This window comes from Myotis yumanensis, unplaced genomic scaffold (genome assembly GCF_028538775.1).
Source record: "Myotis yumanensis isolate MYYU_CA2020_CCGP unplaced genomic scaffold, mMyoYum1.0.hap1 SCAF_2, whole genome shotgun sequence".
NCBI classification, from domain to species: domain Eukaryota; kingdom Metazoa; phylum Chordata; class Mammalia; order Chiroptera; family Vespertilionidae; genus Myotis; species Myotis yumanensis.
Genome location: NW_027223753.1, coordinates 103,057,974 through 103,072,155, shown reverse-complemented (window position 1 = coordinate 103,072,155; position 14,182 = coordinate 103,057,974). Strand labels below are relative to the sequence as shown.

General features: G+C 40.3%; 1 protein-coding gene across 3 annotated transcripts in view; it reads right to left on the bottom strand.

Annotated features, from left to right (window-relative positions):
- The window catches only part of PLS1 (plastin 1), a 208,794-nt gene that overhangs the window by 74,903 nt on the left and 119,709 nt on the right, over positions 1-14,182 (bottom strand). For all 3 annotated transcript variants that reach the window (XM_070405916.1, XM_070405914.1, XM_070405915.1), the window contains 3 exons: positions 11,226-11,389; positions 9,014-9,143; positions 3,822-3,954 (listed from right to left, as the gene is read on the bottom strand). In XM_070405916.1, the coding sequence (XP_070262017.1) occupies positions 3,822-3,954; positions 9,014-9,143; positions 11,226-11,389 (427 nt within the window). The remainder of the gene's footprint in view (positions 1-3,821; positions 3,955-9,013; positions 9,144-11,225; positions 11,390-14,182) is intronic.

Sequence of the window (14,182 nt, the reverse complement as noted above, 5' to 3'; positions counted from 1 at the left end):
TCAAAAACTCAAACAGGAAGAATCAAAAAACCTGAATAGGCCGATAACTACTGATGAAATTGAAACAGTAATAAAAAATATTTCCAGAAAACAAAAGCCCTGGACTGCATGGCTTTACAGGGGAGTTTTATTAAACATTCAAAGAAGAACTAAAACCTATCCTTCTCAGACTATTCTAAAAAATTCAAGAGGAAAGCATACTTCCAAGCTCTTTCTATGAAGCCAGCATTACCCTAATTCCAAAACCAGATAAAGACACTACAAAGAAAGAGAATTATAAACCAATATCCCTGATGAAGTGGGATTTATTCCAGGGATGCAAGGACGGTACAATATCCACAAATTAATAAATGAGATACATCACATAAACAAATTAAGAGACAAAAATTACATAATCATATCAATTGATGCAGAAAAGGCATTTGACAAAATCCAACACCCTTTCAGATAAAAACTCTCAGCAAAGTGGGAATAGAGGGATCATACCTCAACATAATAAAAGCCTTATATGACAAATCTACAGCCAACATCATACTCAATGGGCAAAAACTAAAACCATTTCCCCTAAGAGCAGGAACAAGACAGGGATGCTCACTTTCACCACTCCTATTCGACATAGTACTGGAAGTGCCAGCCATAGTGATCAGACAAGAAGAAATAAAAGGCATCCAAATTGGAAAAGAAGAAATAAAAATGTCATAATTCGCAGATCACATGATATTGTACATAGAAGACCCTGAAGACTCCATCAAAAACCTCTAGAATTAATAAATGAATTTGGCAATGTAGCAGGATACAAAATTAACACCCAGAAATCTATGGCTTTTTTATACACTTCCTAGTGCCCCAGTGCATGGATTCGTGCACATTGAAAGGAAATTAATTAGAAGGTGGCCGGTGGGAGGGACTGGGCAAGATGGGCCAGACATGCCCTGGAGCCAACCTCCTGCAGTCCCTCCCCAGCGGGCCACACCTGGGGCAGCGCCATGGCTCGAAGGGCGTCTGCAGAGTGAGCAGGGTCCTTCTGACAGGTGGGATCCCTCAGCCTGGCCTGCGGGGATCTGGCCGAAACCAACCCTGCGACATCCCCCGAGGGGTCTGGATTACAAGAGGGCAGTTCTTGGATGACACACCCCGGAATCGGGCTCCCTCTTCTCTGGTTCCGGGGTGCGTCACCTGAGAACCACTGCTGCCAAGTCACCACAGCGCAGCAGCTCCTGCATTGAGCACCTGCACCCTGGTGATCACTGTGTGCCACAGCTACAAGTCGGACGGTCGCTTAGCCTTTTATATATAAAGATAATGAACTCACAGAAAGAGAAACTAAAAAAAAAAATCCCATTTAACATTGCAACAAAAAAATTAAGAAACCAGAAATAAACTTAACCAAGGAGGTAAAGGACCTGTACTCAGAAAATTACAGGATGCTAAAAAAAGAAATAGAGGAAGACATAGGTAGAATCAACATCATTAAAATATTCATACTACCCAAAGCAATCTATAGATTCAATGCACTCCCCATTAAAATACCAATGGCATATTTCAAAGACCAAACTCTCCAAAAATTCATTTGGAATAAAAAAAGACCCTGAATAGCTGCAGAAATCTTGAGAGAAAAGAACAAAGTTGAAGGGATCACAACACCAGATATCAAGCTATACTTTAAAGCCACTGTTCTCAGTACTGCCTGGTACTGGCACAAGAACAGACATATAGACCAATGGAAGAAAACAGAGAACCCAGAAATTGACCCAAGCCATTATGCCCAATTAACATTTGACAAAGGAGGCAAGAGCATACAATAGAGTCAAGACAGTCTCTTCAATAAATGGTATTGGGAAAATTGGACAGATACATGCAAAAAAATGAAACTAGATCACCAACTCACACCATACAAAAAAATAAACTCAAAATGGATAAAGGACTTAAACATAAGATGGGAAACCATAAAAATCTTAGAAGAAGCTATAGGCAGCAAAACAGCAGACATTTGTTGTAGCAATATCTTTACCGATACAGCTCCTAGGGCAATGGAAACTAAGGAGAAAATAAACAAACGGGACTACATCAAAATAAAAAGCTTTTGCACAGCAAAAGAAACCATCAACAAAACAACAAGAAAACCCAATGCATGGGAGAACATATTTGCCAATGTTATTTCCAATAAGGGTTAAATCTCCAAAATTTATATGGAACTCATACATCATAACAAAAGGAAGATACAATCAAAAAATGGGCCAAGGACCTAAATAGACACTTTTTGAGGATATACAGAAGGCCAAGAGATAGATGAAAACATGTTCAAAGTCACTAATCATCCAAGAGATGCAAATTAAAACAACAATGAGGTACTATCTCACACCTGTCAGAATGAGTATCATCAACAAATCAACAAATGTTAAGTGCTGGCGAGGATGCAGAGAAAAAGGAACCCTCTTTCACTGCTGGTGGGAATGCAGACTGGTGCAGACACTGTGGAAAACTGTATGGCGTTTCCTCAAAAAATTAAAAATGGAACTTCCATTTGACCAAGTAATACCACTTCTAGGACTATATCCCAAGAAAACAGAAACACCAATCAGAAAGGATGTATGCACCCCTATGTTCATAGCAGCACAATTTATAATAGCTAAGATTTGGAAACAGCCTAAGAGCCTATCAGCAGATGAGTGGATTAGAAAACTGTGGTACATCTACACAATGGAATACTACACTGCTGTAAAAAAAAAAAAAAAGTAATTCTTACCATTTGCAACAGCATGGATGTGGATGGAACTGGAGAGCATTATGCTAAGTGAAATAAACCAGTCAGAGAAGGATAAATATCACATGATCTAACTCATTTGTGAAATATAATGAACAATATAAACTGATGAACAAAAATAGAACCAGAGTCATAGAAGCATTGAACAGAATGTCCAACCTATGAGAGAAGGCAGAGGGTGAGGGGGTAAGAGATCAACCAAAGGACTTGTATGCATGCATATGAGCATAATCAATGCACACAGACAGTAGGGGTGTGAGGGCATGTGCTGGGGGTGGGAGCAGCCAGGGAGAGGTCAATGAGGGGAAAAGGAGACTTATGTAATACTTTAAATAATAAATTAATCATAAAAAATAAAAAGATAAAAATAAAATAAAAACATATCCAGTACTCATAAGTAGGTTTTCCTTCTTTTCAAGTAAAAACACAGAAAACTGACTGGAGGAAATATTCCAGAATGTTAATAATGGCTAAGTATGGGTGATAATACTATTTGTGATGAAAAGTTTTCTGTAGTTTTATAAACTTAAAAAAAACTCACATTTGTTTTCTACCAAGAACTATGCTGGGACTATACATGCCCTTTGAGAGTTTCCAAAGGAGTAAGCAGAAACAGTGTGCAAAGAGTCAAGGAATAGACAAGGCTGAACTACAACATTAATGTCATTCAAGTACAAATGTGATATATCCTTCTTCTACATTTACTCATGTTCCTGTCCCCATCAACAGTCAATACTCCCTTGTTAAGAAGTGAAAAGAGAAACCCTGTGAACATTGTAAAATACATAAGAGGAAGAACTCAAAAATGTCCTGGTAAAGGTTACTATTAAGGTAATAGAATAAAAAGACATCAGAAAATTAAGAAATTACATTTGAAAGAAAATTCTAGAAAACATATAGCACTTAATTTCCTATGTGATATAAATTCTTCAAGACCTATGTAGCTACTCATTAACTAGTTCCAAAAGACAATGGATTTGCTGATTGTAATTTTCTTTGAATTCTAATCAATGGATACTGTAAGAACAGAGCTCCCTCATCCCAATGCTCAGCTTACCAAAGAAGGATGCCATCTGCAAGTGATTTGAAAAGACTGCCATCACTGGGATTCATGGGTAGGAGATGCTTACAGTCAGGGTCATCCTCCAGGGCCTTGTTTATCCAGTTAACAAATGCCACTTTTTCTTCCTCTGAAAACAGAAAATCTCAGTAGCAAAGCTCATTTCACAAAATTCATTGCACTATTAAAACATTTCTGTTCAAAGATTATAAATTCCAATTATTAGAACTCTACTAAAACACTAAAAGCTTTAAGAAAAGGAGAAGGGGGAATTCATTCCAGTTTTTCATCTGCTATATTAGGGAGGAGTACAGTATATCTTAAATGAGCACAATAAACATTCAGTTTTATTCTGTAATCTTTCCAAATATATATTGCTTCAAAGAGTGTATGGATCAGAAGCCAACCATCAAAGGTCAGATACACACACACATGCACACATACACACACACACCAGGGGAAAAGTACAAGAAATAAACATCAATATGGTCCACCTGCCATCATCCCTGAAAAATTTAGAGTTGTTATTTGGGGCTTACAACAGAAATACTGAATTTAATCAAGAATTATTCAAATGAATAAAATAGATCAATTTTTGTGAAATTTCTGTAAGAAAACTGATACAAATCTAGATACCAATACTACTCCCAGCCACTTTCATTGTCATCTACTTAACACATGGCTTCTAGCATGAATAACTTGATCTTTAAACAGAATGTTGTGTTGATGCAATGGGAAAAATAGGAAGGAACTTAAAGAAAAGTGTTCTGTTGCTTTATTGTTATTATGTAAATATAAAAATCATTTAACAATATAGACCCTAAAAGGAAATAATTCCCGTTTCCAACACTGGATAACATATAGTAAGCTGAACTTCCCCATTTTTGCTCCAGTTCCTAGAATTAGGCAGTTTTCCTAATTTTGGCAGGTAACCCCCAAATTTAATCCAACACACACACACGCACACACACAGGGATGGGAGGCATGGGCAGAGAGAATAAAAAAGACCCAAACGTTTACTAGTACTTCTCTTTTGCACATATCAAAATCTGCCTTCTTATCTCCTTGCCTCACCATATCTCCCCAGGGTCTTAGAGTCTAGGGCACAGGTGAGGAACGTCCAGTCTACGGGCCATATAAGGCCCATGAAATTATTTGCTCTGGCCCTGCCAAGGCATTAGGGGTGAGTTAATTAAATGTTTGACCAAATATAGCAGGCTGATTTTTAAATTGATAATTTTGTATGGCCCACAAATGATGTTATAAATACCCAAATGGTCCTTGGCAGAAAAAAGGTTCCCTAGTCCTAGGTATTTAAAGAACACTAAGATATTATCTATACTAATAAAAGGGTAATATGCTAATTAGACCAGATGTCCTTCCCGACGACCTTCTGGATGAAGCCGGGGCTGCGAGAGAAGCCCGAGTCCCAAATGCCGGAAGGAAGCCTGGGTCCCGGATGCCAGAGGGAGGCTGGTGCCGGCAGCTGGGGGAAAGAAGGCCTACTCTTGCATGAATTTTGTGCATCGGGCCTCTAGTAGATAATGATAAGATAAAACAGATATACAAGGAAATGGATTATAAGGGAAATAAACACATCACAAGAGAGATATAAGCAATGTTTTGGAGAATTTTAAAAAAGAAATGATCACTTCTGGTTGGGATGAATCAAGTAAATGTTTTATGAAAAAGGTACTATTTCAAAGATTTTTAATATATGAAGATAGGCAGGGAAAGGGAGGATGTTTCAGATACAGGAACCAGAAATGAGAAACGGTTTCATACCACAACAATGACTATAATAACGAAAATGGACAAGTATTGGAGAAAAGTGAAGACACTGGAACTTCTATACACGGCTTATGGGAATGTAAAATGCTGCAGATACTTTGGAAAACAGGTTGGCAGGAGTTATTTTTTGTTTTGTTTTGTGGTTTTATTTTTGTAATGCTAAACACAGAGTTACCACATGGCCTGGCAATTCTACCCTCAGATGTATATCTAAGAGAATTCAAGCACATGTCTACAGAAAAGTGGAGACACAAACATTCATATGGCATCATCATAAAAGCCAAAAAGTAGAAACAACCCAAATGTCTGTCAACTAATGAATGAATAAACAACATTCTCCATAGAATAGCAACAAAAAGGAATGAAGTACAATAAATGCTACAACAATAGAAATGAAGTATAATAAGAATGATCTTTGCAAATATTATGTCAATGAAGAAGCCTGTCAAGTGAGAGGATACTACTGTATGATTCCATTTATATGAAATTTCCACAATAGGCAAGTCTATAGAAATAGAAAGTTGATTCATGGCTGCCAGAGACTGGGCAAGGAGAAATGGGGAGTGACTGCTAAAGAGCATGGAATTTCTCCTTGGAATAATTAAAGGATTATAGATTAGACAGTGAAGATCACTGAACAATTCTGAATATACTAAAATCTATTGAACTGTATACATAAAAAGGGCAAATTTTATGCTATCTCAATTATATCTCAATGCAGCTGTCCTTTTTTTTTAAAAGAGCCATTTAATATTCTATATCTTGTTCTAGATAATGGTTACATGGGTGTATTCATATGTAAAAAATGTCAAATCATATACTTAAGTAAATAACTTTATGTTCTTTACTATGTGTATCTTATCTACACTAACAAAAGACAAAGATGCTAATTGACTGTACCTTTGCTATGCCCTAAGCCACGCCCACCAGCCAATCAGAGCAATTATATGCAAATTAACCCAATCAAGATGGCGGCCAGCAGCCACGAGGCTGGAGCAAACAGGAGGCTTGGTTGCCTGGGCGATGGAGGAAGCCAAGCTTCCTGCCTGCCCTGAGCTGGCTGTGGCCTCTGCTTATGGCAACAACATTTCAATTATAGAGGACAAATAAATCCCAGATACCTACTTCCAGCCAGCCTCCACTGGGAACTTGGGTGGCTGGAGGCCGTGGCCAGCATGCAAATAGCCATCAGTCCCTCACCCAGGATGACCACACCATCATGGGGTGACAGTCCCCGCTGGGGGGCTTGGCCAGCCTGCAAACAGCCATCAGCCCCTCACCCAGGCTGGCCACACCCTCATGGGGTGAGGGTCTCCGCTGGGGGGCTTAGCCAGCCTGAAAATGGCCCTCAGCCCGTCACCCAGACTGGCCAGGCACCCCAGCAAGACCCCCCACCCAGAAGGGTCTGTGGCCAGCCTGCAAATAGCCATCAGCCCCTCACCCAGGCTGGCCAGGCACCCCAGGGGGAATCCCTACCCTGAAGGGGCTGTGGCCAGCGTGAAAACACCATCAGCCCCTCACCCAGGCTCGTCAGGCACCCCAGGGAGGACCCCCACCCTGAAGGGGCTGTGGCCAGCCTGCAAACAGCCATCAGCCCTTCACCCAGGCTGGCCAGGCACTTCTATATAATAAAAGGGTGATATGCAAATTAACCCTAACAGCAGAACGACTGGGAATGACTGGTCACTATGACACACACTGACCACCAGGGGGCAGACGCTCAATGCAGGAACTGCCCCTTGGTGGTCAATGTGCTCCCACAGGGGGAGCTCTGCTCAGCCACAAGCCAGGCTGACGGCTGCCAGTACAGCAGTGGTGGCGGGAGCCTCTCCCTCCTCCTCAGCAGCGCTAACGATGTCCGACTGCAGCTTAGGCCTGCTCCCCGCTGGCAAGTGGACATCCCCTGAGGGCTGCTGGGCTGCCAGAGGGATGTCTGACTGACAGCTTAGGCCTAATCCCCCAGGGAGCGGGCCTAAGCCAGCAGGTGGTCATTCCCCAAGGGGTCCCAGCCTGCGAGAGGGCACAGGCTGGGCTGAGGGACCCCCCCCCCCCCCCCGAGTGCACAAATTTTTGTGCACTGGGCCTCTAGTACGTTAATAAAAAACTAATAAAAGGTACAGTGATAGAAATCAGAAAAGTGGTTAGTTTGGAGAATTTTAAAAAAGAAATGATAATAACGTTTGCATCCCAACTTCCCTCTTGCTAATTACCTCTAGGGAAGACTCGTTACTGTTAGACATGAGGGAACTACTCAGGAGATAGAAGTGTTCTATCTTGATCTGGCAGGCAGCTACATGGATTTTGCTACAGGATGGAGATATATATATATATATATGTATATATATATATATATATATATATATATATGTGTATATATATATATATATATATATATATATAAACACATACATATACATATATACACTACATGTAAATATTCATTTAAAGATTTCAGCACTTTTCTAAATGTACATATTACCTCAATTAAAAGGTGTTTTTTAAAAAGAAAGAAGTCTTTTCCTTAGAATGGACAGACAGAAATAGAGTAAAAAAGTATATACCTTTCAAAAAATGGAGATAACAATTATAGACCACTGCCTTCACCACTACACTACCCCACTGGGAAAAGATTAGGAAAAAAATACAACTGGTGGGAGAAGTGCAAGTATATTATCAGAGGAAAATCCAGTTAGAAAGGAAAAGAACCAAGAGGATACTAACAGATTTAACTCACAAAGAAAGGGAAAGAAGTTAGTGAACTTTTGTAAAAAATTTTAAAAGCATCTACTAATTATGTTATGTTAATATGAACAAATGGAACTTTGCCAAAGGTTCTTAAATATCTTGACCCTGAGAGGTAAGCTTAACGTGGGGCAAGGCCTCTCATCTTAGGAGTTACTGCCACTCTCGATTTCTCACTGGGCAACAGCCCAGTGATTCTATCAGATCAGTCAGGTGCGGGGCTCTCTAGTCACTGGCTGCTTGGTAAAAGATCAGTCAGGAATCTCAGCTCCCGGAAAATGGGAAGAGAAAGTCCTTCCAACAAACCTCTTCACATGTTCCTAGATCAGGTCTAAAGGAAAACTCACGCCACCAGTCAGGATGAAGAAGTCATTCAAAGATTATGATTAAACACACTCAATGCTGAAAATAAATGATACTTTTATTGTTTCTAAAACACCTAACACATAGTAAGAACTTATTGATTTCTATGAGTTTAGGATTTTTCATTTTGACATCTCTGAAATTAAGAGGCATTTCAAATTTATTCTGATTTTCCCTCAAAGGTACATAAAACAATGGTGTGAATTATAATAAATGGCATCTTAGATTCGATGAATATGAAACTTGTTGAATGAATCCATGACTAAAAGGTCAAATGTGGAGTGAGAAATTACCTGAATAGGAATGCTGTGTGCCCTCACTGGAAATGGACGAAGTTCCTCCAATAGCAGTAATCCCTTCCCTCTTGTTAATTATTTTTCGGAATGTTTTGCTGATGTCTTTGCTTTTTAACTCTTGCATTAGCTGGAATGGGATAAAAGTAAAATGAGTCTTCATCAGATAATCATAGAAAACCTTGTAACATGAAGGAAAATTATTTAGACTTCTTTATTTATTTGGAATGACATCAAAATAAATACTAACAGATAACTCACAGGTCATTTTACCAATAACAAAGAATGGACAAATGTTTGCATCCCAACCACTAGAAAAAAAATGTTGTTATAATTAAGTTTAAATTGAACACATTGAAATTATTCTTCTAGATTTGCTATGATCTGTTGTACTGAAACTAAAGAATGCTAGAGTTATGTTTCCTTTTTTTTTTTAATCCTCACCCCAGGACATGCTTAGAGAGAGGGAGGGAGAGAGAGAGAGGGAAGAAGAGAAAGAGAGAGAGAGAGGGAAAAGGATGGAGAGAAAAACATCAGAGTTTTCTGGATGCAGTCCAACTGGGGGACAAACATGAAACCCAGGCCTGTGCCCTGCCTAGGAATGGAAACGTCAACCTTTTGGTGCCTAGGAAGACACCAAATCAACTGAGCCACACTGGCTGGGCTACATGATAGAGTTTAAAATGCCTTAATGAAGGTGTTGTCTTGTCTGGACATCTTCAATGTATATATGTCAGTGTAAGTTAGCTCTTGTAGGAAATAACATAAGCTTAGAGAAACACACTCCCAACCACCCTCTCACTGGATTTTCTAGAGGTCAGTTAGACTGAATTCAACCAGTTCTTCAAGTAGCACCAGAATGAGTTTTTAAAAATGCAGATCTGATCATGTCACCTCACACTCTATTTTTCCCATATCACTGGCTTAATATTGCACTTAGGCTAAAAACAAACACCCTGCAGGACCCTGTAGAACCTGACTCTGACTTACTTCTCTAGGGAATTCCTTTTCCCTTGACCACCTCAGCTCCAGCCACTCAGCTTCTTTTCCTGAGGTGAGAGCATCTACCATTCCTAAACTGACAGCCTCCGCACAGGCTGTTACCTCTGCCCACCTCACACATTATTCATCCCCCCTCCACCCCTTTTATCTATGTAGCATTTTTCTTCAGATCTCGGCTTAGTCATTATAGCTTCTGAGACACCTTCCCTGAGTCCCTTGGTTCTCCAGCCTCCCCACCAAATTCAATCCCTTCTACTATAAACTCTCAAGGAGACCTATACTGCTGTCATAGCAATTGTCACATTTTTCTTCTATCCATTTTTGTTATTCTGTCTTCCCCACCACATGCAAACTCCACAAAAGCAGGGACCACATCTCTTTGTTCAGCACATTATTCGCAGTGCCTAGAAGAGCTCCTGACAAGAAAGGGGCTCAAATATTTGCTTAGCCAATAAAAAATGCAAAAAAAGATGATTTACATTTCATAGGTATTTATTTAATTGTGTTAACAGTTACATTTTTCATATGTAGTCATGGTGGTGTTGATGGGAAGAAGCAACAGCCCTTGCTCAACTGCCAGTTGGCAATGGCAACAACCCAGTCATCTCTCTTGGCCTGAGAGGTTTGAAGTACATAATCTCCAATATTCAGTTCTACAATCTATTTTTCTTTTATTGGTTGAGTCATATGTTATATTTCATCTTGTTTAGTTCTTTGAGCCTTGAGGTAGTTTAACAATGAAATAATGCTCGCAGAGCTAGCATCAACATTTACCTGGCCCTACTGAAACTGAGGTATAACTGACCACAAGGAAACAACCAGTTTCTAGAAAGTATAGCTTCCATGCCTTAGCTATTTCAGTTTAAAAAATATTCCATTTCTCAAGGCCAAATAATAACAGTAAATATTCTACACACAGAGACAGTCATTGAGCAATGAACGCAACTATAGTTTTACTAGGGCATAAACTGTTATTGTTCTCTAAGTCGAACTTCCATTTGAGAATGACTTTTTCTCTTGTTTTATTATTTATTTTATTAATTATCATTTTATTAATTATGTGTGGACATTATTGTAGTTATCATCATCAATTTTAAAGCAGCACCATTTATGGTCTCTGCAGCTATATTTAAGCAAAGAGACAATGACGTTATTAAAATTTTTCTCAAAGCACTATATTCAGTAGCCAAGACAGGATTAGATTACTTACGGACACAAATTCTTCAAAACTGATTTTGCCATCTTTGTTGTTGTCAGCAACTGCTAAAATTTTCTCCACGATCTCTCGGACTTTGTAGCCAGGCAGAGGAAGGCTTGCTTCCTTAAACAGGTCCTGAAGTTCATAGTCACTGACATACCCACTGTTGTCAATATCTGTAAGATAAATTATGAGCTGTCAAATATCAATTGTACTCTGTTGGAGAGGTGCATTCAGATGGCTGTTTGGGAGATTCACAGGCAAGCAGAACCTTTTAGGTTTGTTTTGCTAGTGGCAGTAATATTTTCTCCTGCACCTGAACTGTGCAATGTAAAAAACTCATATTCAGCTGTAACCGGTTTGGCTCAGTGGATAGAGCGTTGGCCTGCAGACTGAAAGGTCTCAGGTTCGATTCCGGTCAAGGGCATGTACCTTGGTTGCGGGCACATCCCCAGTAGCAGGTGTGCAGGAGGCAGCTGATCAATGTTTCTCTCTCATCGATGTTTCTCATTCTCTATCCCTCTCCCTTCCTCTCTGTAAAAAATCAATAAAATATATATATTTTTAAAAATTCATATTCAAATGCACTTTTCCCCCATAGGTTTAGGACTACCATGCATATTTTAAGTGCATAATACAGATACTGCTCCGATAGATGAAAACTCAGGTGTAGCACATGACTAAGCTTCAAAGAACTAAGTATTTGGAAGTCTCAGATATCTAGAAAAAATACAGCATCAATGGTCACAAGGGAACATCCACCAGACTTTAACTTCTTTACGGAATTACAGAAGGGGTCTGCTGGACCCACACTTCATATAAACTATGTATGTGTAAAATATACATAAGGCATTCCTGGCCTACATTTCTCTTGGTAGAGTTCTGTTTCATTGTTAATAATTCACTGCTTCTTCATAATGTATTGCTGATACCATGATGTAGGCTGAATCATGTTGGATATTATTTTGAGTTTAAGTGTTCAAGAAATTATTTCACACCTATTTGAACTTTTGGAAATAGGTTCCCTGTCATTTTCATATCATCACTGAAATGCTCTCCCCTGGGTTTTCCCTAGAGACTGCATGTCACTTGTTGACACAGAACAAAAATGACATAAAACACTTCTGCCAAGGGTTGGCAACAGAGCTCTGGAGTGTTTGGTTAGTTGCCTGGATATACCAGTACCTTGTATAGGCTATTGTAGCACATTTGGTAATGGTTGCTTTGGTTCATATATATTTTTTTCCTCTCAGTAAAAGAGCTGCCCTCACTATAACTGAATGAATTATAAAGACAGAAACTTTTAAAGTCTCATGCATGAGTTTCCAGCATTAATACTCTTCAGAACAATGAAAATTTCTAAACTTGAACCTACCAATAACAAAAACATTACTGTATCTCAGAAGTCAGTTAACAAGCTAAATTGCTCACTATTGTAATAATTAATACTGCTTTCTTTGAATTCAGATAGAAATTAATTATTTACTACTAGAAGCCCAGTGCACGAAGATTCACCTCAGCCCAACCTGCATCCTCTCCAATCTGGGAGCCCCCAGAGGGCTCAGGGGAGCCCTCTCCAATCCAGGAGTTTCTGTCTGTCTTTGTAATCATAGGAGTGAATTGTCTGAGACCCCCAACCAAGTTTGGTTTGTTGCTCACAGAATAGAGGCTTTTTTTTTCTTTGCTTCATTGGTGGAGATTTCCTGGAAGTTTTAGGAAATCTTCCCTTTAATTTTTCCTAGACACTCTGATTTTACTTATGTCTCTCACCTTTGCTTTCCCTCCATCCCCCACTGCAACAGTAACTTGCTCCAGGCTCACTTTGCTCTAGTGTCTAGGAGATCCGTCTGCCACCAGAACTATGATTCCCAGCATTCCTGGTGCTCCCCACACTCTTGGTTTTCCCTTCCTGCTCTGTCTCCATCCCATGGCCTCCCACTCTGCCAAGTCCTTCAAGCCGCCAGCTCTCCCTCTCTGCTCTCCATCTGGTGCTTGGGGAGCCAAGTTCCCCAAGCCGCTCCACACCACTCTGCTATCCGCCCAACAACTTGGGGAGCGTGGCTCTCTTGGTTGCTGGGAGAGACCGAGGGAGCCACATCCCCCCAAGCCTCCGGCTCTCCTGATCTGCTCTCCGCCCAGCGGCTTGGGGGAGCAACCGAGGGAGCCATGTCCCCCCAAGCTGCCAGCTCTCCCACTCTGCTCTCTGCCCGGCACCTGTGTATGCAAATTAACCTGTCATCTTTGTCGGGTTAATTTGCATACTCACTCCTGATTGGCTGGTGAGCGTAGCGGAGGGATGGTCAATTTACATGTTTCTCTTTTATTATATAGGATTATGTAGGATATCACCATATACTCATTATTTAATATATCATCATTTCAGAATTGTTTCCTATAATTCTGCAATGGAAAAATAAACTAGGCTGGCTTACTTCTGTACTGTGGTAGGGAGTACTATAAAATCAAAAAGAGCTCTGTCCGGGTGGCTCAGTTGGCTGGAGTGTCGACCCATACACCAAAAGACTGCGGGTTCGATTCCCAGTCAGGGCACATACCTAGGTTGCAGGTTCAATCCTCAGTCAGGGCACATACAGGAGGCCCAACTGTCTCTCTCTGTCTCTGTTTCTCAAAATCAATAAACATATCCTTGGGTGAGAATATATATATACTAGAGGCCGGGTGCAAGACATTCATGCACAGGGGGGTGGGGGTGTCCCTCAGCCTGGCCTGTGCCCTCCCGCCACTGCTGCTATGTTTGCCAGCCCTGAGCCCTGCTTCTGGCTGAGCAGTGCTCCCTCCCCCCTGTGGGAGGGCACTGACCACCAGGGGACAGCTCCTGCATTGAGCGCCTACTCCCTGGTGGTCAGTGTGCATCTTAGCGACCGGTCGTTCTGCCATTTGGTCGATTTGCATATTAGCTTTTATTATATATATATATACACACACATATAAAATTTATTATATATAAG